Here is a 27,350-nt window from a genome sequence, read left to right as displayed (position 1 = left end):
TAGCCAACCTTGAGCCAGTCAGAATCAAACTCCTGGCTGTGGGCAGTTTGCCTGCAATACTGAATTCTGACTACAATGCAACCATAGCTCTTTCTGTGGGTGGAAAATCCCTTAGAAATACACTTAAAGCTGTACCCTTTCCTAATATTTTTTCCTACGTGCTATTGTCCTTGCAAATTGAAAATAATATTTTTGGCTTGGTTGAACTAATGCTTATGATTACATTATAGGATTGTTGCAAAATTAGTTCTATGGCTTTGTTTATAGTAATTTCTCTCCTTTTTTTTTGCAATTCTATTTCTATTTGTGCCTAATCAGTGAAAAGTTTTGCTTTTGTGCAGGTGTACTAGAGTTGCAGCAACTCTATCACTGCATTATTATAACATGAGGTCTGGAAGAATTTTTTTTCCCAGAAAACTTGATCACTTTATCATCACAAGCAATCTTTACTTCTTAATTATAACAGCTCTTTGTATTTATTGTTTCAAATTTATTTCCACCATTGCTGCTGCTACAGCAACATAACACCATGGGGATTGTGATTGTGACATACAACTGGTTGCAAAAATTAGATACATACTGTTCTTTTCCTATTATGAATAGCAAGCAGCTTCAAATGCAATACAGAAATGGAAGCTTGATAGCAATTATATATGGTGAAAACTCAGGGTGCTGATGGTTTCTTTGCAAATGATCAAGACCATATTGATAAAGGTTGCAGCTAGCAGTTAATTTTTATGTCACATTTGGGATTAAGGAGATTCTTGTTGGTTTAGAGTATCTGCAGAATACCTTAACTTTTGCACTTTTCTAGCCCACTAAAAACATTGATGGTCTTATAGTATTCTCAATATTTTGAAGTCTATGGGAATGTAGATGATTGCAGATGACCTTCAAACTACAGTTTAGTGACCACAATTGGGACCAGTAATTGGCAATCTATTGTTAAATGAAATAGTGACTAAATAGGACTATTTAGAAATAGTGACTAAATAGGAAATCATGTGGAAATGTGCTTTCTTTTCCCATCTTTTGGCATGATTACCACAGTGCAAGGTTAGCCAGCTTAAAACCGACAAGACTAATCATTTCAAACCTTCAGCTTTTATTTGCCTTCTAACCACTCCTCTGCCCTTTGGAATGCTCTCCTGGATGCTGGAATAATTAGCAAGGAGGGAATTATGTTTATATTTGCATTTCTTGGAAACAAAGAATACAAGAGAATAAGGAGCACACAATGGGGAATACAAATTGAAAAGAATATGCTGGTGTGTGGAAATGTAAGCATGCTTTACAAACAGCCTGGTATATTCCCAACTACTTACTCTCTTGTAATCCTTTACTCTCCAATCTCTCCACACTGTAAGAGGAAAAAAAGAAAAATAATAGGTCAAGGACAGGGCAATGCACACTGACTGTTATAGCAATCAAGTGACTTAGGGTTACTGAAAAGATTATAAATGTGGTATTGGTTGTAAAGTTATTTTTCCAGCACCATGCTAACTTTAAATGATCACTGAATGAGGCATTTGCTGAACAAAGACTCCCTGTATTTCAGGAGGAATTTAACAAATAGAAATATTAAGGCCTTGAAGTAGCCTCTGTGTCTTTCTCACACAAACACAAAATACACATAGACACAGAGATATACATAAATAATCTATTCATATTACAACTTATTTTGACATTGAAACTCAAGTTCTTTTTGTTCCTTCTATTTCCAAGATCAGTTTTACTATAAGAAAAGAGTGATTGTGGAAGCTGAAAGTAGAGGGAGAAACACCAATGGCTAAGTGTTGAAAAGAGTTAAGCCAGCATCTTCTCTTAAGAACAGTGAAGCTTATTATCCCATGGCTAGCACTAAAGTAACAATAAGCTACTATCTCACTTTCATCTCAGCCCTGCTTCCTACCTTGCATCTTATTTTATGTTTATTTAGCACTAACCTTCAAGTATAAAATTGAGCAACTCTTCCCTACATGTAAAAGCCTCAACATTTTGCTATATGTAAAAACCCAATCCAACACAATACCACTGAAAAAGAAAAACAAGAAATCCAACAAAAAATCAGCAAGGTTGCAAAAGATCTCTTTGATAAACCGAAAAAAAAGATAAGTACAAAAAATGGAAAGAGGGACATATAACTAAGGCAGAATATCATAAGATAGCCTGAGTCTTCAAAGAGGAACTCAGGAAAGCAAAGACTTGCAACAAAAGTCAAAGATAATTTTAAAAAAGTTTCTTTCAACATATAAATAACAAGAAAAAGTCAAGAGAATAGTTGTTCCACAAAGAAAAAACATGGCAAGGAAGTAACAGACAGTGGGGAGAAAACAGAGCTACTTAAGTCATTCTTTGCATCAGCCTTCATGCAAAAAGAAACTACAGCCCACCCTACCAAAAACATAACTGACAGACTAAAAATTAAAATTAAAATAAGTGAAAAAATGGTAAGAGAACACTTGTCTGACCTTGATTAATATAAATCACCAAATCACCAAGACATGATGGATTACAACACATAGTTCTGAAGAAGCTGGCAAATGTTATCTCAGAACCATTGTACCACTTTTTTTAAAAAAAAAACCTGTATCACTAGGGAACTACCAGCGGATTGGAAAAGAGCTGATGTATTCCCATCTTCTAAAGGAGGAGGAGGAGGAGGAGGAGGAGGAGGAGGAGGAGGAGGAGGAGGAGGAGGAGGAGGAGGAGGAGGAGGAGGAGGAGGAGGAGGAGGAGGAGGAGGAGGAGGAGGAGAAGAAGAAGAAGAAGAAGAAGAAGAAGAAGAAGAAGAAGAAGAAGAAGAAGAAGAAGAAGAAGAAGAAGAAGAAGAAGAAGAAGAAGAAGAAGAAGAAGAAGAAGAAGAAGAAGAAGAAGAAGAAGAAGAAGAAGAAGAAGAAGAAGAAGAAGAAGAAGAAGAAGAAGAAGAAGAAGAAGAAGAAGAAGACCCAGGAAGCTACAGACCAATCGGCCTAACATTAATACCTGGGAAGATACTGTGGGAGGAAATGATCTGTGAACAATTGAAGTTATAACTAGTAGCCAGCACAGGTTTGTTAAAAACAGATCATGACAAACCAATCTTACTTCATTCTTTGGCAGAGTGACTAAATTAGTAGACCAGCTAAATGCTATGGACTAGCATACTTAGATTTCAGCAAGACATTCAACAAAATAGACCACAACCTACTTCTTGGTAAACAAGAAAAATGTGGCATAGACAGCATCACCAAACTGTACTCAATGAGTACTTCTTAATGGACTCTACATAGATGGAAGGAAGAATAGGATAGGATAGGATAGGATAGGATAGAATGGAATGGAATGGAATGGTATTCCAAGGAATTTGTCTTGGTACAAATATTCTCAGAATACATAAAAGAAAAGATACATTCGTCAAGATTCAAGAATCATATGGTACAACACTTAATGATAGTCAGAGGGTACAATAAGCAATCAAATCATACTGTCGGACTCCGTTAGTGATGATAGATAAACTGAGCCCGTCAGTACGTTTGCAAGAGCCGCTGAATCCTGACACACTATACTTCTGTGATTGTGCTTTGGCAGAGCGGGATGGTCGACAGTAATGAGAGGGAAAATCCAGGAAACCTCCTGTCCTTTTGCAGCTTTTGGAATCGACTGTTGTGCTGCAACAGATGATGGAGGGAGGGGAATCTGGGTATATAGTTTACTCGCGAGTAGGTAAGGTTCATAGGTGAATGATAGATTGCAGAGATAGGAAACAAGGGACATATTAGGTATAACTGGATGATGACCTAAAAGGTAATTAAGGGGCTAATTAGGGGCAAGAACAGGAGATAAGAGCATTTAGGTGGGTGTATTTATACCTTTAAATAGCATTGGAAGGCAGAAGCTTCCAGTGCTAACCTAGACCAGATTGTATGTCATTCTTGCTGGATGGGAAGTTTGTTGTTTGACATTAAACACCTTAAAACCTGCTTTCTGCTGTTTTATGGTGGTTTGTGTGAAAATCTGCAAGCTTTTAGAAGACTGGCTGAAACATACTAGGAAACAGTCAATATAGATCGTAAGGATACAAGCGACAAAGTTACAGTCATACAGTCACAAATGGGAAGGGATGGGATGAGAAGATTAACAGTAATAGTAGTGTGATAGTTGAACAGTGTTGAGGGAATTATTTGTTGAGCAGTGATGGCTTTCGGGGGGAAAAATCTTGTGTCTAGTTATTCTAGTGTGCAGTGCTCTATAGTGTCATTTTGAGGGAAGGAGTTGAAACAGTTTATGTCCGGGATTTGAGGGGTCTATAAATATTTTCACAGCCCTCTTTTTGATTTGTGCAGTATACAGGTCCTTGATTATATTATATGATTATATTATATTCAACGAGTAGTCCTTAATGGGTCTAAGTCTACATGGAGGGAAGTAAGCAGTGGGGTGTCACAAGGTTCAGTCTTAGGCCCAGTACTCTTCAATATCTTCATTAACGACTTAGATGAGGGAATAGAAGGGGAACTTACCAAATTTGCAGATGATACTAAGCTGGCAGGAATAGCTAACACCCAAGAAGATAGGCTCAAGATCCAGATGGATCTTGACAGACTAGAACACTGGGCCGTATCTAACAAAATGAAATTCAATGTAGAGAAAAGTAAAGTCCTACACTTAGGCAAGAAAAACCAAAAGTACACATATAGACTGGGTGAAACCAGGCTCAATAGCAGTAACTGTGAGAGGGATCTTAGTGGACAACCAGCTAAATATGAGCCAGCAGTGTGCAGCAGCAGCCAAAAAAGCTAATGCAATCCTAAATTGTATTAACAGAGGGATACAATCAAGATCAAGGGAAGTACTAATACCACTCTATAAAGCCTTAGTAAGACCACACCTAGAGTACTGCATCCAGTTTTGGTCACCACATTATAAATACATATTAGGTGAAACATGGTTCAAAAACAGAAACTATGAGAAGGACTTCCGGGTCCTAGTGGACAATCACTTAAACATAAGCCAGCAGTAGGTGGCAGCAGTAAAAAAAAAAAAAAACCTAATACAATCCTTGGTTGTATAACAGAGGCAAAGATTCAAAATCATGTGAAGTATTAGTATCACTTTATAAATCATTAGTAAGACCACACTTGGAATATTCCATCCAGTTTTGGTTGCTTCATTACAAAAAAATATGTCGAGATTTTGGAAAAAATGCAAAGAAGACAAACTATGATGACTAGGGGCCTGGAGACAAAAACATATGAACTAACAGTTGAAGGAATTGGGTATGGCTAGCCTAGAGAAAAGAAGAATTAGGAGTGACATGATAACAGTATTCCAGAATTTGAGGGGCTACCACAAAGCACCAGAAGGCAAGATAAGAAACAATGGATGGAAACTAATCAAGGAGAGAAGCAAACTGGAATTAAGAAGGAACTTCCTAATAGTGAGGTCAATTAACCAGTGGAACAGCTTGCCTCCAGAAGTTGTAGGTGCTTGATCACAAAAGGCTTTTAACAAAATACTGGACAGTCACTTGTCTGAAATTGTATAGGGTCTCTTGCTTGACCAAGGGCTTGAACGAGAAGACCTCCAATGTCCTTTCCTGTTCTAGTCTGATTGATTGACTTGCGTCATGTGGATTCAAATACTGATAATTGAGGGGTGAAAGTTAAAACAATGAATAATAACATAGTTAGCATAATGATAGAATTGTATAAATAAGCTGCAGGCAAGAGAAATGGTCGAATAAATCCAATCAGTTTGTTGCTTGTACATAGAAAAAAAGAATTACATATAATATCTTTTCTTGCAATAATCTTAGATTGAAACATACTTGATGTGTAACTGATGCCACTCAGTGGTTGTGAAATAATACTGCAGAATCTTGATGCCTTTAACTTTTCCCAGTGTGATACTTCCTGAAATGTTGGAACTATATTCTTCCTGGTAAGCATACTTAAACAGAAATTCTGGAAACTATAGTTACTTGAGGACACACAGATGAAGAAGGCTACTCTATGCTGTATAGCAGCCCTGTACAGAGATGTTAAAGCTGCCAGGAAACTCAGGAGGGTCAAAATTCCCATAATCCAGTGCTGCCTAAGTGATCCATCCTACATGGTGACCAATGCAGTTTCAGGCCATATATAAGTCTCAATCATGATTGATAGGAAAAGCCATATATTATTACCAGCAACAGAAATAATGTACTTCTTGATGCCAGTTGCTGGGATACAAGAGTTATTTCAATGGGCACTTAGTTTGTTTGGGAACAGAAGGCTGGATATATCTCTTTTTCTATTGTACATCTGCCATGTGCAATGCTGTATTCATATACTGAAAGAACTCTGTACATAATTTGATAGCATGAGATACTAAAGAAGCACACAAAGAAGTTGACTGCAGAGTTTTATTAATTTCTTTTATGAAACTACGCAGCTCACCAGTCATTTGCAACATATTCAGAACTTTAAATGTAAGTCACTTATTAATGAGTCCTTCCCATGGAACTTTATGACATTAATTTCTTGCATTCTAGCAAATGAAATTTTTTCTTTCTATCCTATAAGCATTTTTCTACACAGCAGTACAAAGCGAGAGTTTCAACCAACAACATTACTGTTCTACAAAGACATATTTCCGTAAGAAAGCTAAGGCATCACAAATGTGATCACTCGTCACATCATCCTCACAAGGTCCTAGTGAGCAATATAGCCCAAGTCTAGCCCTAGTCATTCAATAAATTCTATTGTTAAATGGGGATTTGATCCCAGGTTTTTGAAGTCTCAATTCAACCCCCTAATTGCTATATCATATTGACTCACAAAAAACTACTATTTCATTTGGACTTCTATAAATTGAAAGTATCGGGACTGTGAATTCAAGAGATATATGGAACAGAAGTATCTCTATCTCTAGCAACAGTATTTACAGAAAAGAACTTGTTTTCTGAGGTTTGTGATGGCCTTCATTAATGCAAAATAACCTGATGCATATATTTAGAAAGGCAATACAACACATCTCCTTCATTAAACCTGTATCCTTATTATAAAACAGATTCTTCAGTAGCATGGGAAAGTATCCTGCTATATAAAATCCCAAGGAGAGAAGTAACCTGATGAACATCACTGAATTCTTCTATTATTACAGCCACTATTATTTTTTTCAGCAGATGTGAAGTAAGCTTGCAACGTAAATAGATAACATTCCAAAGGGACAAGACAACACAACAGCTTTTGTAAATGATTTTTCTTGGTCCACATTTCTTTTATCTGTTGTTGTGGTCATCAATTCAGCATTCATTTACAATTCGGTCTGAATGAGATGCAATGCTTTCTTCATATTCTTGATTACTGAAAAAAGAAGATAGTAAAGTGATCTGGAACATTGCAATTCAAAAAAAGGAGTGAATGGAAAAATACATGATGGATCCAATGCCTTTAACTTTTCAGGTATTTCATTTATAAAATATTTATAATGTAATTTTTTTAAAAAAATTAAAAACTGACATGCTACAGGGGAAAAGGCAGAGTATAATAAAAGAAAGATGACAGAAAATTCAAATAATTATGAAATGTAACCATCTCTATGAAAATCAATAGTTGTTGTAACTTTTTTTGGTTATGACATTCAATACCATCCCAGAGTAGAACTGCCAAGGTAGCCAATTCTGCAGATAAACGATAAGATACCTGTGGCCTTCAATGCCATATATGAAAATCAGTTAACAGGCAATTGACATGTTCTATTACATCTGAAGGCAGAAAACGTGATAAAAAGGGTTGGGGTTAGTTACCCTTAATGGATAGATTTGGCTGAAGGAAGAGCTTATCCAAACAAATAATGCCAGGAGCTTAAATGTTGGCAGTTAGACTGCTAAGAATTTCAACCTCTGGGCATCATACAATTCCTAAATTGAAATATATGTACTGGGATGACAATTTCTTGCTGGGCATAGTTTCCAGTGATTGTTCCTAGATTCCTTAATCTAGAATCCATCACTGGAAACTATGCAATTGCTAAGAGATATGCTTGCCTTCTGTGCCTTTTCATTTAGAATGGAAATTAAAATACATCATTTGCCAAATGTTTGCTTTTAATTTCTATCTTTGCATTTTTTATTGTTTATTTTCTGCCTTAGTAAATGTTTCTATTGGTTCCCCACTTCAGCATTTGCCATTGAAGTTGGCTGCCTAACTCTACTAATGGTAGGACAGACCCCATAAGCCAACATGCTTAAGTTCAGTCAGTCAATACTCCTTTAAAATTACTGTATTGGTGGTTCTAGCAGCATACAATTTTACTAACTAGTCAAAATCACTGTTCTGTACAAGTCAATTAACATACTCGTAGCCCCGCGTCGCGATTGGTTAAGGCGCGCGACGACCGGGATTGGTCGAGCGAGCCGCACTGATTGGTCCGCTGCGAATCCCCCGCGATTGGTGGAAACTAATCGCGGGAGATTCGAAGCGGTGTCATTGGCCGCGACCGCCGCGGCTCGAGAATAAAAAGCCGCAGTTTTTCCCTTCAAGCCTAAGCTGTATTCAGGAGCCAATAAAGAGCTGAAACCAAGTCACTGTCTCCGAGCTTCCTTTCTCGACGGACACGACACTGGCGACGAAGGTGGGATCCAAAGAATAACCACCGAGCACGTGTCCCGAGGAAGACAAAGGACCGACGAGATGGCCAGCATGACCCCACCAGCACCCTTCAACCCCGCTACCGAGGACTGGGAATCGTACACGGATAGATTCCTGATGTTCCTCGAAGTAGCAATTTGAAGGATGCGAACGGGCAGAAGAAAAGGGCCGTCTTCCTCACACACTGCGGGCCCGCAGTGTTTAAGATGGCCAAAGCCTCGCGAAGCCAGAGGACGTGAAGGCGATGGACTGGGCCGATCTCGAGCCACTCCTTCGGAACCACTACGCCCCCGCTGTGCCCATTCTCATCCGGCGGGATGAGTTCTATCGGCGAAACCAGCGGCAAGGCGAGAAGCATTAGCGACTTTATAGCCGCCTTGCGAGACCTAGGGGGGATGTGCGAGTTCAGGGACCTGGACGATGTCCTCCGAGACCGCGTGGTCCTAGGCCTCAGGGATCAGGCACTAAAAAGTCGACTGATGGCGAAAGGCAACATCGACCTCGAGACGCCCTGGCCGAAGCTTCCGCAGCCGAAGCCACCCGGAAGTCAGCAGCCAGACTTCGGAGGGCAGACAACGGGGACCACACTGAAACCCCGAGACAAGCCAACGAGAAACCACCACACACCACGGGGACCTGGACTCCGCCTCCGATACCATGGACGAGGAGGAAGACGTCCACCGACTACAAACAGGACGGGACCGGCGAGATCAACGGGTCGTAAGTCGGGGAACCAGTGCGCCGGGTGCGGGGAAACCACTTCGATCCGAGTGCCGTTTTATCGACGCGATCTGCCGGCAGTGCAACAAGAAGGGCCACATCGCCCGAGTCTGCCGACTCAAAAAGACACACAGCCCCCGCCGGCGAGAACCAAGCAACCGGGGACGAGGCGACACCCCCGAGAATCAGAGATCGCCAAGCCGACTATCGCTGGAACCGAGACAACCGAGGACGACGGAGCGGGAAGGCCGACAGAGAGAAGAAACCCACCAGACGGTCACCATCGGCCATGCCGAAACCACGGATGCCCGGAAGGTCTACGTGGAGGTGAGCATCGAGGCGAACCATGCCGGATGGAGGTAGACTCGGATCCTACCTCTCCATGGTCGCCTGGAAAGAACTCAAGCGCCTGGTGCCAAACATCCAGAAAAGAGGACTGGAGAACCAGAAACTGATCATCAAGGACTATCAGGGGAACCGCATCCCCGTCATTGGGACCGGACAGTTCGTGGTGACTTTCAAAAACCGCACCGCGAAACTTCCCTGACTATCGTGGACCGGAACCGACCCAGCCTTTTAGGACTCAATGGTTCGCGCCACTCGGGATCGAGGTCACGGGAGTAAACCACACCACAGAGGCCGACTGGGAGCAGCAGCTGGCGAGGGACTTCCAAGAAGTATTCGACGGCACCCTAGGCAAGTACAAAGGGCCCCCTATCTCTTTTAGCCTAGACCCAAATGTCGCCCCATACGCCTAAAACCCAGACGGGTGCCTTTTGCACTCCGGAAGAAAATAGACGAGCAGATTGACAAACTCGTCAAACAGGGGGTTTTGCAGCCAATCGACCACGCCCGGTGGGAGACCCCTATAGTCACCCCAGTCAAACCAGATGGGTCAGTAAGGATCTGCGGGGACTATAAGGCCACCCTCAATTGCGCCCTGCAACAAAGCGCCTACCCCGTCCCCAGTAGTGCAACACCTATTACACTCGCTGGGGGGCAAGGTCTTTGCGAAGCTCGACCTGGCGCAAGCCTATCAGCAACTGCCGGTCGATGAAGAAACCGCCGAGGCGCAAACAATAGTCACCCACCGGGAGCGTTTGTTGTAACCGACTCCAGTTTGGAGTCAGCGTAGCCCAGGAATCTTCCAGAGCCTCATGGAGAGACTGCTGCGAGGAATCAAGGGGTGGTTCCCTATTTTGACGATGTATTGGTGTCAGCAGCCAACCAGGAGGAACTAGAGGGTCGCCTAAGGGAGGTGCTAGAAAAATTCAAAGGGGCCGGGCTAAAGGTGAAGAAAGAGAAATGCCAGCTATACACAGAGCAAGTCGAGTTTCTGGGGTACCTCCTAGACCGACATGGCATCCACCCAACCGGAAGCAAGGTCAAAGCCATAAAGGAAGCCCCCACACCCAAGAACAAAACAGAGCTGCAGGCATTTCTGGGACTGCTAAATTTTTACAATGTGTTCTTGCCCCAAAAGGCGACCGGCGGAGAGCCTTTGCATAGGCTCCTGGACAGGACGGCCAAATGGACCTGGGGGAAACGGGAGGACACCGCATTCAAGAATACCAAAGACCTGCTCACCTCGGATGCCGTTCTCATTCAGTATAATGAGACCCTACCCATCGCCGTCACATGCGACGCCTCACCATTTGGCGTCGGCGCTGTCCTCAGCCATACACTCCCAGACGGAAAAAGAAGCACCCATCGCTTTCTTTTCAAGAACACTCAGCAAACCCGAAAGAAACTACAGCCAATTAGATAAGGAGGCACTGGCCATCGTCGCAGCAGTAAAAAAGTTCCACGAGTACCTCTACACGCCGATTCACCCTCATCACGGACCACAAGCCGCTACTAGGCATCCTGGCGGGGAACAAGGCCACCCGAACATCCTATCCCCCAGGATGACAAGGTGGTCTGAGTTCCTCGCCGCCACGACTACCGGCTCACACACAGACCGGGTAAGGCGATCTCCCATGCAGACGCGTTGAGCCGCTCGCCGCTTCCCGACCTAGACGACGATCCAGCTCCCACGACGACCACCCTCAGCATAGAGACATTGCCGGACCTACCCATAACCGCGCCAGACATTGCCCGAGAGACTAATAAAGACAAGCGTCTGGCGCGGGTATTACATTGGGTAGCAAAGGGATGGCCAGAGAAAGACAGCGATGATGCATTCAGGACATTCGAAACCGGCAAACAGAACTGTCACTACAGAAAGGTTGTTTGTTATGGGGGACAGGGTGGTCATACCGGAAAAACTGCAAGGGAAGGTATTACAATTATTACACGAAGGGCACCCGGGGATTGTGAGGACTAAAGCTTTAGCCAGAAGCTATGCTTGGTGGCCAGGTATGGACAAGGAGATCGAGGCCTGGGTAGCCAAGTGCTCGCGCTGCCAAGAAACCAGACCAAATCCCCCGCAGCACCAATTTTAGAATGGGAACGCCCAGGGGACCATGGTCGAGACTCCATATAGACTTTGCCGGGCCCACAAAAGGGAACACATTCCTCATCACGGTGGATGCTTACTCCAACTGGCTGGAGGTAAGCAACATGAAGACCACCACAACAGATGCAGTAACCAAGGTCTTAAACAAACTCTTCGCAACCCACGGTCTCCCGGATGTCATCGTGTCAGACAACGGACCCCAGTTCACCTCGCTGAATTCGGAAAGATTCCTAGCGGAACGAGGCATACGACACGCACTGACAGCGACGGCGCATCCGGCGGCCAATGGTAGGGCAGAACGGATGGTTCAATTTACAAAAAGAACCCTCCAAAAGATCGAACACGGGACATACAAGAAAAAAATAAATAAAATGCTCCTAATACAACATATCACCCCTAACACAACGACTAACAAAAGCCCGGCAGAATTACTAATGGGGAGAAAACTAAGGTCACCACTCGACAGACTACACCCCACATACAACCCGGAAAAACCCCGGACTCATCTAGCAAGCACCGGTTTTTGCACCAGGCGACGCAGTCTATGCAAAAAACCTTACCGGAGACCCACTATGGGTACCGGCAACTATAACCCAACTGACAGGACCCCACTCCTACCGGCTACAGACAACCGACGGACAAACATGGAAACGCCACATCGATCAAATAAGATCGAGAACAAAAAACACAACCGACACGCAACCAAACACAGACGACACCGATAACACAAACCAAGAGGGGAGGGAAGACACAGAGGATCAAATAGGAAATAACCAGCAATACTCACCAGTCAACAGCCAGCCCGAAGTCTCACCAGGAAGGAACAGCCAGGCCAGCTCAACCAGCCCGGAAAGACCAGGCAGGAGCGGGCGAAAGTCGCAGCTCGACCAACCCGGGTAGACCAGGAGGGAGCTGCAACAAGAGGCCCAGCGACACCTTCCAGGGGTTCCATCGACAGGGCCAAGAGAAACAGAAGTCCCGACCGAACCGGCCGGGAACCAAACAACAACTAAGCTGCGCAAGTCAAGTAGACAAGTACGAAGCCCCGCCTACCTCACGGGACTACGTTACGTGAGGACCCGAACCAAGAGGGAGGGGTGTTCTGTACAAGTCAATTAACATACTCGTAGCCCCCCGTCGCGATTGGTTAAGGCGCGCGACGACCGGGATTGGTCGAGCGAGCCGCACTGATTGTCGCTCACCGAATCCCCGCGATTGGTGGAAACTAATCGCGGGAGATTCAAGCGGTGTCATTGGTCGCGACCGCCGCGGCTCGAGAATAAAAAGCCGCAGTTTTTCCCTTCAAGCCTAAGCTGTATTCAGGAGCCAATAAAGAGCTGAAACCAAGTCACTGTCTCCGAGCTTCCTTTCTCGACGGACACGACAATCACCATTTATGGAGACTCTGTCTTCCTGAAAGTACCTATGTCCCATGGACACTTAAGCAAAGGGATTTATTAAATCACTCCTGTCTTCTTAGGGTCTGGGTAAACAAGAAAAGGTACTCTTTTGGCTCTGTAGGCAATTGGGTTTTAGGAAGTAAATTTGATTCTGGTGGTGAGTTGTGCAGTAAGAATCTTGCTCTTTAACTCTTCTTTTTCCTCAGCTTTGAGAACTAGGTAGGCAAAATAAACAATTATCTTGGTTTCTATAACTACACAACATGGCTTGGATATGGTCAATTTAATTCTATAGAAGATTGGGCCTTACCCACTTTTGGTAATTGTTTAGATCCAGATTTGATTTTCCTTAGTTCACTAACTTTCTAATTGATCCATTTAAGCATGTCTTTGGGTAAGGACTATTTCCTATAATTTCAAGTGGGGCTGCATACACACAAATTTAAAAATCCTACACATCCTAGAACATGTTTTTAAAAATTTAATGTGCCCCAAACCTATGAGATTTTAATATTGATATTTATTTTAAAATGAAGTTTAGAGGGTATTATATAGTGTTTCCAGAAATGACTATGCTCTAAAGTTGTATAATTATTAGGAAGATTTAGACTTCTGAATTATGAGTTTATAGAAAGAAGGTCCTGAACAATTACATTTTATTTCCCAAAGATGCCAATCTGATCATTTCATTAATGGTTCATCATTTCTAGAACTGAATCTATTAAAACAGGAAATAGTCTGTGATGTTCTGGGTGTAGTCCAATTCTATTTCAGGAGTGAATCATCATTTCTCAGGAATATATTTTTTTCAGGAGATTTGCTTCCAGAAAATTTTAATAACAGAAAATCTGTTATAAAGCTAGAGCAGCTTGTTCTTGAGGAAACATGGAAAATTTCAGGAAATTCCAGCATGTTATTTGATTAGATCATGCAGACCATTTTGATGTTCCCATAACTATTGAGAAACATTATAGGTAAACAAAATGATCAATTCAATCAGAGAAAATTATCCCAAATGGTGCTTTAAGTTGAAATGGGTAATACGTGAAAGGGGTAATAAAGGTAAAGGTAAAGGTTCCCCTCACACATACATGCTAGTAGTTTCCAGCTCTGTGGGGTGGGCTTTATCTCCATTACAAAGCCGAAGAGCCAGAGCTGTCCAAAGATGTCTCCATGGTCATGTGGCTGGCATAACTAAATGCTGAAGGTGCACGGAATACTGTTACCTATCCACCAAAGTGGTCCCTATTTTTCTACTTGCATTTTTACATGGTTTCAAACTGCTAGGTTGGCAGAAGCTGGGATAAATAATGGGAGCTCACTCTGTTACGCAGTGCTAGGGATTCAAACTGCCAACCTTTCTGATGAAAGGGATCATACAAGTTGATTAATTTTAATTTTTAATGAAAATATGCAAAGAAATATATTAAATGTCACAAATAAAATACACAATAGTACACAAATTGAAGTAAATAAGTATTAGTTCTTCTTCAGTTTGTGTTGGATTATAGCAACAACAAGCAAGCCTCTTAATGTAAAACATATGGATGCTTTGTCAATTTCTCTCTAATCTACTTTTTATTGGTCTTTGCTGATGTAAGAATCTGAGTGACTAATGGAAATCTTGCTTTCTAATCAGTTTTAGTTATCTTTTCCTGCCTACTTTTTATGACTCTTGGACAGACGCTACACTTTCTTTGCAGAGGTAGAGCAAAAAAACAAAACCACCCCAAAAATCTATGTGCCCAACCCAACCAAGTACAAATACATGTAAAAAAAATCATACTTGCACTCAACAGAGCCAGTTTGTTCTGCCTCCACTTTTATCTGTTTCCACAAGATGCACAAAGGTCATTGTAGAGAACGGAAGATCTTATTCAAGTCCTTAATTTTTAAAGCAAGAAATTGTATTCTTGACACTATTCAAGTATTCTTGCATGGTGCTAGTACCTTGTGATGGTACATGTACCATCTTTGTGTCTTCTTATTCATAGTGCAGGGACCCTGATTGGTTAAACCATGAAATGGTATTTAGGCTTGATTGGCTTGAGCCTAGTGCCTTTCAGTCCTTGCCACTGGTTTGTTTGTTTGTTTTTCAAATGTATATAGACACCCATCTCATATGTATATGATTCTGGGCAGCTTGCAAACAATTAAAGCAAATATAAAAGCAAGAAAAAAGAACATTGTAACAATTTAAAAACAAGAAAAAAGATAACACATAAAACATTATTAATGAATAACAAGATTCAAAACTGACGTAATCATATCTAACGATAACATTCAATATAAGCACTGTGCTGACTTGCCACCTTCCCCAGTGTCTATTTTTGGGGACTGTTGGAAATGAATTCCAAAATATCTAGTTTATTTGGCTTTTTTATTTTCCTAATGTGATATTGAATTAAACTTTTTATATGTATCTTAGCAAGTGTAGCATGCTACTTAATTTATCCTCTATGCTATTAGTACATTTTGGAGAAATAGTCCTGTAAATATTCGTATTCTGAATGCAACCTACTAAAGAAAAACTTACACACAGCTAAGTCTTGAGGTTCATAAGTATACAATCGATTTGTATATCTTCCAGTGATATCAGCCCTTACTGTGAGAGAAGGATCTGGAAAAGCAATAAAAATTGATTTCAATTTTAGTCTTAAATTATACTGATACATAGCATCAATAAGATTTCAAAGTGATGCTTTTCACTAATTTAATAATAGTCATGAATTTCAAATGAAGAATGTGAAAGAATCAGCCACTACACTTAAAATGCACTACAATATGACAATGATAATTCCTTCATACCTATGGAAACTTCTACAAGACTGAAATAATGCAGGCTGCAAATGTTCATTATCTGGGGAAGACTAAGGCTTTGATCAATAATGAATTTAATCTCACTTTGGAATGCTACTCAAAAATAATATTTCTAAAATAAATAAAAAATAACAGACTAAAGGCCATGTTGGCTTAATATTCTGAGAGCTACAGTCCTAGCACATCTGAATGGCATCAAGTCAGGGAAAGTTAAACTGGAATATCCATTCATTATCCCATGATTCCACATGCATGCTTCCATAAAATGGATTGATTTCTTTTAACTCTCTATCATCTTTATCAAGAAATATTAGTAGACTAAAATTCCATTCCATCAGTACAGAAGTAAAATTTCTCAGAAAAGAAACATTTGTCTGGTCCCAGTAACCAACAAAAGCTGTATTTTACAGAGGTGAAGTACTAGGTTATGGCTATTGTTATGATTATGTCTGATACATACCTACAAACATGATTCGAGGTACATACTGTCCATCAGGTGATAAGTTCTTATCAGTTGTTTCATGCTGCCAAAAGAAAAATCTTTAAATTGGCATAGTTATTAAATTGTCTTAAAATTCACTAAAGACCACTCATGTCTTTTCCTAATTACTTTCAGATATTATTTAATTTATATCTATGTCTACATTTCTGTACCATGAGGTTGAGCATGATGAAATCATTCTGACACATCTCCTGTATTTCTTGACTTTCTTCAAAGACCTTCTTTAATGCTGCAAAAAATGAAATACAATTGTTATCTTAAAAGACAGATAAGATACAAGGTGCTGTTTTTTTTATTTTTTACTTTTGTTAGAGCTGATATTTTCTATACTGATTTTGGCGTGTTATATTAATGTTTTGCAGTCCATTGAACTGGAAGTTGTTCAAGTGAGAGATGGTTGTTGCAAGGACTTTGAGACTCAAAGACAGAAACCCATAGGTATCTTCTTTGCCAACAGTGATCATATTGCTTAGCATCAATGACAAGATGAGAGAGACTACCTACAATTTAATTAAATCCGTCCCCTTGAAGGTTTTTTTTTTATATTAATATTGCAATAGAGGTTGACAAAAGGACATTATTCTCAGTGAATTCTTCAGAGATCAGTGTTATGTATCTGTACACCTCCCTGTCTTTGATTACAGGAGTAAAATAGAACCGTATAGAATGTGTTTTGTCAGTATTTAAGATAACTCCATGTTTTTTAATGTAATCTACCTTGCACATTTTTTAGCTTTGGTAGAAAAAGCTAAATAAATATTAGAAGAGGCATCTCTTATATTTTGGTTTACTAACTGCTTGGGCTGATGTATCTTTATCTACATTTAGCAGGATTACTGTATGTGTAATAGGGATTATTTCTTCATAAATGTAAAAGAGTTCTGCTTAAAATAATTTAATTTTGAAAATGAGAATTACTTACACCAATGTATATCTGGAAGATGCATTTTGTGAAATTGTTTCCTTTAATTCAGTGGTTGGTAAAATAGTGTTGATAGTAATTAATAATATGTTTGAGATATCACCTGGTGCCTACCAGGCTCACTGTCCCAACTAAGTTTTTAAACATATTATTTTAATAATAAATAAGTATAAACCGGCATACTTTAAAATAAAGCATCAGCCTACAGCAATGCCGCACTTGCACCATCCCCTTTAGCAGTAATATCTGAAATATTTGAAAATATCCAATTCTCAAAAATAAGATTCTAATTAGAAACTTGCAGTTTCTTCAAACTATTTTTCCTTAACCATAGAGCAATTTGACTTATAGACTGAGATTTCAGAGTTTTAAATATCCTGCAATAGAAGAATACAATGATATGAGTGATATATATATGCAGATGCATTCTCCAGATCTTCACTTTAAATAAAATTGGTTTTGACTTACCGCGACAATATTGACAATCTTCCAAATGGTGAATAACCATCAGTGGCTTATTACTTTTTCAAAAAGAAAATAAATATTAGGAAATATGTTTTCCCTATCATATAACATAAATACAATGAATAATACAATATCTGTAAGCAATAAACTAAAACTTACAAGCTGCCACAAATGCTCCATTCATAAGAACAGAAACAAAATTTAAAAAAAAATCAATTTCCCCTGAAAGATTTAAAATTATTTTTACCTTTGTTTTGCCTGATAAAGGCCTTCTTCGTAAGTTTGTACCCAAGTGATATCATCTCCCCATCCTAGAAGAATAATAGGTCCATGGTTTATATGGAGTTGTTTTCTATTTAACTGTCCTTAATATATTTTATATAATATTGAAATGTGTTAAATAATTTATTTATTTACCACAGATTTTGTCTATTAAAATAAATGTAAATTAGTGTACCTTAGATTCATAACTCATTTCTGTAAGGGCATGTGCACTAAAATACACCCATGTGTACAAAAAGATATCAAATTATATTATGTTTTTAAAATGTAGAGTATCATACCATTGAATTTTAGCCCAATATTATTTACAAAACAATTTTAGTAAAAATTAGTTAAAAAAAAATTAGTTAAAATTTATTTTATAATTTTTGGAAGTTTAGAAACAGAGTGAAACCATCATACCTCTAGAGAGTGTCTGGGGTACTTGCTTTTCCTTTTTGATTCCTATTGCAAAATTAGATGAAATGGCAAGTAATATGAAAGATAAGCTCACTGCTGAATGCATGTTTTCTTCCCTCTTCAAAGTAATTTCTGGTAATGAAAACAAAGCCAACTTTTTATATTCTAATATCTTGAGTAGCTATAGCTGTCCATAAATGAAATTCTTTTTACCAAACTGTTGAAGCAGATGCTACCTAAAAAAACTAGAAAAAAATACCCACAGAATAGAATAAGCTGAGAAAAATCATAATTCATCAAGTGCATTATTTTTCATCTAAGACAAATTCATTTATTAGAAATTTGGTGCAATTTGTAGCAGAGTTCAGTGTGAGATTAATGTGAAATTAAAATTATCTTCATATGTTTTCCCGGGATGTTAATTACTTTCTGTACTAATAACATTTAAAAGATAAAATATAATTGCTCAAATAAAAAATAAAATTATAGAGAGCTTTTTGGATAAAGCAGAAAGTCTAATAGTTTAAAACTTGTTTATGAGCAAGCATTTAAATTTTTAAAGAGATAATTGAATTACAATAGACAAAATTGTCAATGCTAACAAAATGCCTTTTTTTCAAGATGCATTGTAATGCCAAATCTAATAAGAAATTCAGGTGTAAGCCTACATCAACATCTATTTAATAAATGTACAAATAGGATTCTTAGTAAGTTCTTTCAACCACATTTTTTCCATTATTTTTCATTTATTCATTTTATATAGAAATTATGGCATTTTGGATTGAACGCTGGCATTTCCAGAAAAGAGCTAGGTTGCATGTTATATAGTTTTAAAAAAGAGACAGATAAAGTAGCTGTTTCAGGTACATTAAGGAAAGCGGTAATTAATCAGAATTTCAAACTTGCAGTTCAACAGTATTTTCTACCAGGTTAAAAGGATATATGATTGCAATACTGATATTATTTTTCAATCATGAGAAGCACCTACAATTCAGGTGTTCTGTCTATTAGTAAAGGTGCATTTATTTTTATAGCCATTCCAGGATATTTATTCTTTTATCATTTATTTCATTGAGAATTAAAATTTGTATAACTTCTGTTGTTATCATTGAGGTTTTTTTTATTTTGTAACTGACCTCCCTATGGTAATTAAACTGATATGATTCATAATTAACAAATGACAAAAATAATTATTTTCTAGAAAAAAATAGCTCCATATTATTGGTATAAATTTAAGTCTAACTGTTTTTAGAAGATCCCCTTTAAATCTGGGTCAACTCTACAAATAAAAGACTAATATGAACCATAAATGTGATATTAAAATCCATTTTTAAAAATTAGCAATAATATTTTTAACACATTTGTTTGTAAAGAAATATAGCTGAGTTATTATGTAAAAATACTCAGTTTCACAAATTATTGTAGGCAAGATCCTCAGTCTTTAAAGAAATAACTATTTAATATTTTTCTTAATGTATGTTTGCATATTATACACACATATAGACTTTTTAAGGAACATCACATTATTTTTACATAGTGGATATTTTTGTATAGTGGATAAATTACTGTAAATCAATTTAGTCTTTTGAAATCTACATCAATTCATATGTAATAATAGACAGTCTAACAAATCTTGTGGCAGAAAATGTCTCTGAATGATTTCTTCCCATCTCTTTTTTTGCTGATAAACAAACATCATTTGGTAGTGTGAAATAAAATAACAAGACTTTGAATTTTGCTCACCAGAATTGGTCTGCTGTGTTAATGAAAGTTCTTCCCAAGCAAACCGATGTTTGAGAGTAAATGTGATTTATAGACTTTTGTTCAGCTGATTTGCCTAGCCTCTTCATCTGGATTTACACAATGTGTTCAATTGCAAATGAGATAGTAATGAACAATCCTGCCCCTCCTTCCTTTCCTTGAGCATCCCAATCTTGCAAGTTCACATTTTGGTCTATTGAATAGTTGGATTTCTTGTCCCATTTTTTGCCTATATCAAGTATCATTATATTAGAACTGGAAAAAAGCAGTGCTTTGTATGCCTGTGACTTTTCCTCACAAATGGTTATGGTCTGGCTCAAGTTCAGTGAAATAAGAAACCAGGAACAAAAGTTGGAACTGTAGGTGCTATTGTTTCTACTGAATGACTGAGTTCAATGGTACTCTGAGATCAGGGATGAAACTAATAGGAAGATACAAGAGTTACTTTGTGCAAAAGAATGTAATTAAGAAATCAGGTGGGGGAATTGTAAAATGTAGTTCTCAGGAGGAATAGATTATACGCTTTTAAAAATAAGATAATTAAAATAAAGAAGGGTGAGGAAGTTGCTTGAGTATTATTTTTTTTTCATAAAATCGCCTATTTTGTTGTTTAGTTTCACAGCACAGTTAACTTTGATTAAACATATACTTTACATCTGTTGTTTGAGAAATTGTTGTAAATTTTATCCTTGACTGGGATCCAAAGGCATTGAGAACCCAGTACTGTAAGTCAACTTGTTTCTTCATGGTTTATTGAGAATTCTTGGAATTGCAGTCTCATAATATCTGGTAGACTATAGTTGCAATAGTATTTTCTGACCTGCTTCCTCCATAATTTTTTGTGATTTCCAAAATATTCCCAAGAAAAGGACACTTTAAGGAATGAATGCAGCATTGAGTGAGTTGCATCGGTTGGCAGTTTGTTTCCAAAGCCTTCATTGCATACGGCCAGTTTATCTTAGGCACAATCTCACTCCAAAAGTTTAGCTGCCGCACTTAACATTGGCAGAAGAGACCTTTTTTGGAGCCTCGCAGCCAAAGAATTTCAGCTATTTGGTAAAGAAAAGGGCCTTTTCTGTCATAGCTCCCATCCCATCTTGCCTCCTGACTGAGATTTGATTCCACCTTTCTGGTCTTTTGGAAAAGCTTTAATATCTTATTCTGCTGGCTGGCTTGGGGCCCTTATGCAGGCACGCTATGATGGTCAAAACTCTTCTGTATTGTCTGTATTTTTGGTTTTAATCTTTTATTTAATCAATATTAATCCTAAACTTAATCTTCATTTTAGGAACTGTGGTGGCGCAGTGGTTAGAATGCAGTACTATAGGGTAACTTACTACTTACTGTCACTCCAGGAGTTCAATTCTGAAAGGCTCTGGTATGCGTTGTGTACTTTTAAAATCAGAATTAATAAATAAAGCAAGCTTTAATGCAGTTAATTATGATTGTATGATTTGTGTCTATCACATATTTATATCCACTCCTTCTCATCTTCTTTAATGAGTATGATAGTTTAAAATAATTGTAGATCATTTGTTGCAGATTGAGGTTGAATTTTTTATGCAAAGAGTGATTGATAGAAGAAAAGATGACTTAATTTGCAACAATACATTCAATTTCATTTTAAGACTTAAGGAAAAACTCGAACTCTAAAAAATTAGAACAGTTAAAAATATCTGAATAATTTCTTTTTAGCATACTAATTTACTTATTTTGATTTTATTAATAGGTATAAAGATTCCACTGTTCAATACTTTTGATTTTATTTTTTTTTCGGTTGGAAAACTGTTTTTTACATCTTTGCTTGAAAATTTAGAAAAAGGTCTTGGCATTTGTTGAGCCCGAAGACTTATAAGAACAGTACAAAATGCCATTTTAACATCTTTTTATAATTTTGCTTCAAGGAAAGTGAACAAAAGGAATAAAATTTATTATTTTTGTTTAATGCTAGGAGCGCCATCTCCTGGTATATAGAGAAGCAACAAACTTTTTAAAGGATTACAGTAATACTTACAATTGAACAGCATACAATAAGAGCTAATGCACCAAACTGATTATTTTTAGTACTTTATGGAAATGACGTTTTGATTACTTTTCTTCCCCAAATTATCTTTGTTGTGTTATACCAGAAAGAAAAGAATTTGTGGCATTATTCTGAATTATGGTGATAAATACTGGATTTCAATAAATAATACATTGTTCATTTTTGAAGGTTTCTTATTTTAGCATGAAAACTGGAAGAGTGACTCATGATAGTTTCCTGTATTTATTCATATCAGATACATGAAACTAGGCACTATAAGAATCTGCTACTTTGCAGTGTGGTTAAATCATAAGGCTGAGCTTACGCATTCTTGACTTTAATTGACAAAATATCTTGTGATATTTTTACTTAGCAAGTTGCTTAAATGCAGATAACATTGTTGATAATACTGTCACATATAATTGTTCCAATAACTTTGTAAATAAAGAGTCTGTCCTACCCCAACTTTATTAACAGTACTCTACTTTAAAATTTTTGTGGTATGTTACTAAATCCAACATTTGTATTTGCTTATTTTGATATTGGGGTATTCGTGTTCGCAGGAAAGTATTATAAAATTAATATGGAAGCCACAACCATGCTACCATAGTCTTCTTTTTCCTTTTTATATGTGTGCAACATATAATGTGTATTGTACACATTTATATGTGTGCAACAGACATAAACAGGAAAGTGGAAAAAACAATCAAGCATTGAATCAGTGAACACCTAGAGGCAAACAAAGTCAGGAGCGCGTGCATGAAAAGTGTGCATGCGTGCGCAAAACATAATCACTGAACCAGTAGTAACGCCGGTTGAATCCCACCCCTGCTCCAAGGCTCTATTTTAGGCCCAGTACTGGGCAAATCAGTAGTTACAGCAATGATTTGGCCCCGCCCACCCATCCTTGCCTTATTCTATCCTTTATTTCCGGGGTTTTCAGTTCAGCTGTTTGGCGCAGCACAGCGGATTGCTGCTCCTCAGCTAATTTACTCACCAGGACTCCAGCAGAAGGTAAGTGTTACACTGGTTGAATTGCACTCCTGGCTATACCAGTTTCGTGAAAATCGTCGAGGAGGTGGTGTTGCTATATTCTATAAAAAATCCTTACATCTAAAAAATATCCAAGTTACCCAGGAGCTTGCCCTTCCTGAAACCATCATCTGTGAACTATCCTTAAATATCACAATTCGATTCTTACTATGTTACAGAGCACCTGATTATGACATCGAACATGTAAACAAGCTAAATACATTACTAACATGGGCTGCATCCTGCCCATACCCTTTTATCCTTCTTGGTGATTTCAATCTACCTCATATTGACTGGACCTTAAATGACTGTACAACTGAAATCATACACACAACCTTCTATAATGCTATTACAAATCTGGGACTGGAACAACTAGTAACCAACAACACTAGACTAAACAACTGCCTTGATCTCATCTTCTGCAATAGTTTGAATTTAATTTACGGAATACAAACTAAAGAACCCTTTTCCAGTAGTGACCACAATATGATTGACTTTTGTCTCAACATACGTCCACACAAAAATCACCACAATGATGTAATCCCCAATTGTAACTTCAAAAAGGCAACTATGATCTTATAGACAACGATCTCTCATCCCTTGATTGGCAATCTCTATTCACTGGATGCAATACTGTTGAAGACCATTACAACATATTTTTACTTGAAGTCAAAAGAGTCATCAAACTATATGTTCCAACAACAACTCCCAAAACAAAACAAAAAAGCAGATTACCCATATCAATAAGGAAACTTCAATCCAAAAAGAGATCACTCTGGCGGAAAAACAAATCTGGTCACGTTGCCAATTTCAAAAACCGATACAAAAATTTATGCCACCAGATAAAGACCGAATGCACCAATTATCACATTAAACAAGAGGAAAACCTTCTAAGCACCAATTCCACCCGTGCTTTTTACAATTTTGTAAACAACAAACTAAAAGACTCAAGGTCCATCCCTCCCTTGATAGGACCTGATGGTAAAGACTGCAACGACGACACCATTAAATCCAACATCTTTAACACATTCTTGGCTCAGTATTTGTAAACAGCAATGGATCATGCCCAGTATTTCCTAGCCGTACCACAGATAACAACAATGATCTAATACATATCGATTTCACAGAAGACAATGTTGAAAAATCACTACGCAATCTAAAACCATCTCTATCTATTGGACCGGATGGAATATGTGCCTACTTCTTAAGAAAGCTATCCACTGCCATAGCCAAACCTCTAAGCATAATCTTTGAAAAATCTTTCAGAACCAGCTCCTTGCCTAACCTATGGTCACAAGCCACAGTCATCCCCATCTTCAAAAAGGGAGACCCAAGCCTAGTTGAAAATTACAGGCCAATCTCCTTATGCTGCGTCACCTGTAAAGTCATGGAATCAATTATTAACCAATCCATTATCCTCCACTTAGAGACAAACAACCTACTCTCCAATAAACAATTTGGTTTCAGAAAAAAACTATCCTGTAATCTGCAACTCTTACACTGCAAAAACATATGGACGACACAACTCGACCAGGGCAAAGCAATAGACGCAATCTACATAGACTTCTGTAAAGCCTTTGATTCAGTGGTACACGACAAACTACTCCTAAAAATAAAATCCTATGGTATCTCTGGACAACTGAATAACTGGATAGAAGCATTCCTGTCAAACAGACAACAAATGGTCAAAATCGGGAGCGTCCTATCAAATCCAGTACCTGTCAATAGTGGTGTCCCCCAGGGCAGTGTTCTAGGACCAACTCTCTTCATACTCTACATAAATGACCTCTGCGATCATATTAAGAGCAATTGCGTTCTTTTCGCTGATGATGTAAAGCTGTTCAATACCACAGACAATACTGCTACCCTTCAAAAAGATCTCGACTATGTATCTGAATGGTCAAACAAATGGCAACTTCAAATCTCAACAAATAAAAGCTCTGTCTTACATATTGGCAAAAAAAATCAGAAAATAAAATACAAGCTGAATAGTCAAGAACTTGTTGATGACCCAAGCTCTGTAAAGGACCTTGGAATACTCACCTCTAATGATCTAAGTGCTAAAGCCCACTGCAACTACATAGCCAAAAAGGCATTAAGAGTTGTTAACCTAATCCTACGTAGCTTTTTCTCTGGTAATATCACACTACTAACCAGAGCATACAAAACATTTGCTAGACCAATACTCGAATACAGTTCATCAGTCTGGAACCCTCATTACGTATCTGATATTAGCACAATTGAGAAAGTCCAGAAATATTTCACAAGGAGAGTTCTCCACTCTGCTACTCGTTGTAGAATACCTTATGCCACCAGACTTGAAATTCTAGAACTAGAAAACCTTGAATTACCCCGTCTTCGGTCTGACTTAAGCATGGTATATAAAATCATACATTGCAATGTCCTACCTGTCAATGAATACTTCAGCTTCAACCATAACAACACAAGAGCACACAATAGATACAAACTCAAAGTAAACCGCACCAAACTTGATTGCAGGAAATACGACTTCAGCAACAGAGTGGTCAACGTCTGGAATACTCTACCCGACTCTGTAGTCTCTTCCCCAAACCCCAAAAACTTTAACCTTAGACTGTCTACTATTGACCTCACCCCCTTCCTAAGAGGTCTGTAGGGGGCGTGCATAAGCGCACCAACGTGCCTACCGTCCCTGTCCTATTGTTTCTCTTATTCTTTTATTTTTCTTATATGTACCCATTTCATGTATTCACAACTATGTATACGCTTATACTTATTATCTTGTAAACAATTGGCAAATCAAATAAATAAATAAATAAATAAATAAATAAATAAATAAATAAAACCGGAATAACCTAGAGATAATAAATATGAAATGGCACATGCTATAGTATATAAACGACCCAAAAATTATATTAATGCTCATGACCACTCATTTAAGTTTTAATACTATATGACTCCCGAAAGAAAAACTAATTAGAAATAAAGCAAACCAGGAATGATTATTTCAGGCCTAAAGTATAAGTAGATCCAGATAATACACTTGATATTTTCATCAGCATCATGCATTTCCTATTTGTAGATCTTCTAAAAGTCAGATTATTAAAATTACATTGGCTTTCTTTTTATCCATCAAGATTTTCTTTTTTATTCATAGATTTATTTTATTAATAGTTTTTATGTCTCTAGGATACAATAGCTAATGCTTTATAATTTTTGGAATGCTCTTTATTTCCTTGCAATATAAAACATGGTTGCATCATGAATACATTTGCCAATTTAGTGCACACTTTAGTGCAATTGCAACTGCTTCAAGAGCTTCTTGTAATCCTCTAAGCACATTATATGGAATAAAATACTACAAAGATACTTTTACAAATAGCCAGAAAATCTTGGAAGGGCTTCAAAGGCAGCTGTGTAGAGCATTTGAGCAATATTGATTGCTTTGTAGCTTCAAGGAATGAGTCTAGAATGGATTCACAAAAAATGTTTAAAAAAAGCCCATCTTTTTGAATAACTTGCAGAAGTCTAATTGATAAAAGAAAAGTTTATTATGTGTTTTATATTTCAATCTGGACATTTCTATTCAGAGGAGCATCTGACATAAAAAAAACAATGAAACTGACTGAACTTTATAAAAACAATCAAAATTCACTACTAACCAAATAAAATGAAGAAATTAATTAAGAATTAATTAAAGAATTAAGTAGGAACTTCCTAACAGTGAGAACAATTAACCAGTAAACAGCTTGCCATCAGAAGTTGTGGGTGCTTTATTATTGGAGGTTTTTAAGAAGAGGTTGGGCAGCCATTTGTCTTAAATGGTATAGGGCAGTGATGGTGAACCTTTTTGTTGTGGTATGTCAAAAGCATGTGCATGCTGACACCCACAGTGCAATGTGCCCCACCCCCCCTGCGCATGCGCATGCAACACCCCTGCCCCCCTTACCTGCTCTATGCATGCACGCACCT

The 27,350-nt window shown here is 38.2% G+C and overlaps 1 protein-coding gene across 1 annotated transcript; it reads right to left on the bottom strand.

Annotated features, from left to right (window-relative positions):
- Nucleotides 1–6,371: 6,371 nt before the first annotated feature.
- AGR3 (anterior gradient 3, protein disulphide isomerase family member) lies at nucleotides 6,372–20,642 on the bottom strand. The gene is made up of 8 exons (XM_026678047.2): nucleotides 20,327–20,642; nucleotides 18,587–18,715; nucleotides 18,150–18,213; nucleotides 17,906–17,958; nucleotides 16,668–16,744; nucleotides 16,474–16,537; nucleotides 15,730–15,813; nucleotides 6,372–7,328 (listed from the first exon to the last, which is right to left on the bottom strand). Exons 2-8 carry the CDS (start codon nucleotides 18,687–18,689, stop codon nucleotides 7,279–7,281), a joined length of 495 nt encoding a protein of 164 aa, XP_026533832.1. The 5' UTR covers nucleotides 18,690–18,715; nucleotides 20,327–20,642; the 3' UTR covers nucleotides 6,372–7,278.
- Nucleotides 20,643–27,350: the final 6,708 nt, after the last annotated feature.

This window comes from Notechis scutatus, chromosome Z (genome assembly GCF_049901735.1).
Source record: "Notechis scutatus isolate UNSWTSFEM ecotype Mainland chromosome Z, rNotScu1.2, whole genome shotgun sequence".
NCBI lineage: Eukaryota > Metazoa > Chordata > Lepidosauria > Squamata > Elapidae > Notechis > Notechis scutatus.
Note: the sequence above shows the minus strand (reverse complement) of the source record. Positions and strands in the feature narration are given on the sequence as shown.

What these genes read in the sequence shown, in the direction of transcription:
- AGR3 (XM_026678047.2), bottom strand. Translation starts at nt 18,689, where the DNA reads ATGCATTCAGCAGTGAGCTTATCTTTCATATTACTTGCCATTTCATCT. An exon ending in ACCTCGAATCATGTTTGTAG is followed by an intron (nt 15,814 to 16,473) that starts GTATGTATCAGA and finishes TTGCTTTTCCAG; the next exon opens with ATCCTTCTCTCACAGTAAGG. An exon ending in ACCTCAAGACTTAGCTGTGT is followed by an intron (nt 7,329 to 15,729) that starts GTAAGTTTTTCT and finishes TTCTTTTTTCAG; the next exon opens with TAATCAAGAATATGAAGAAA.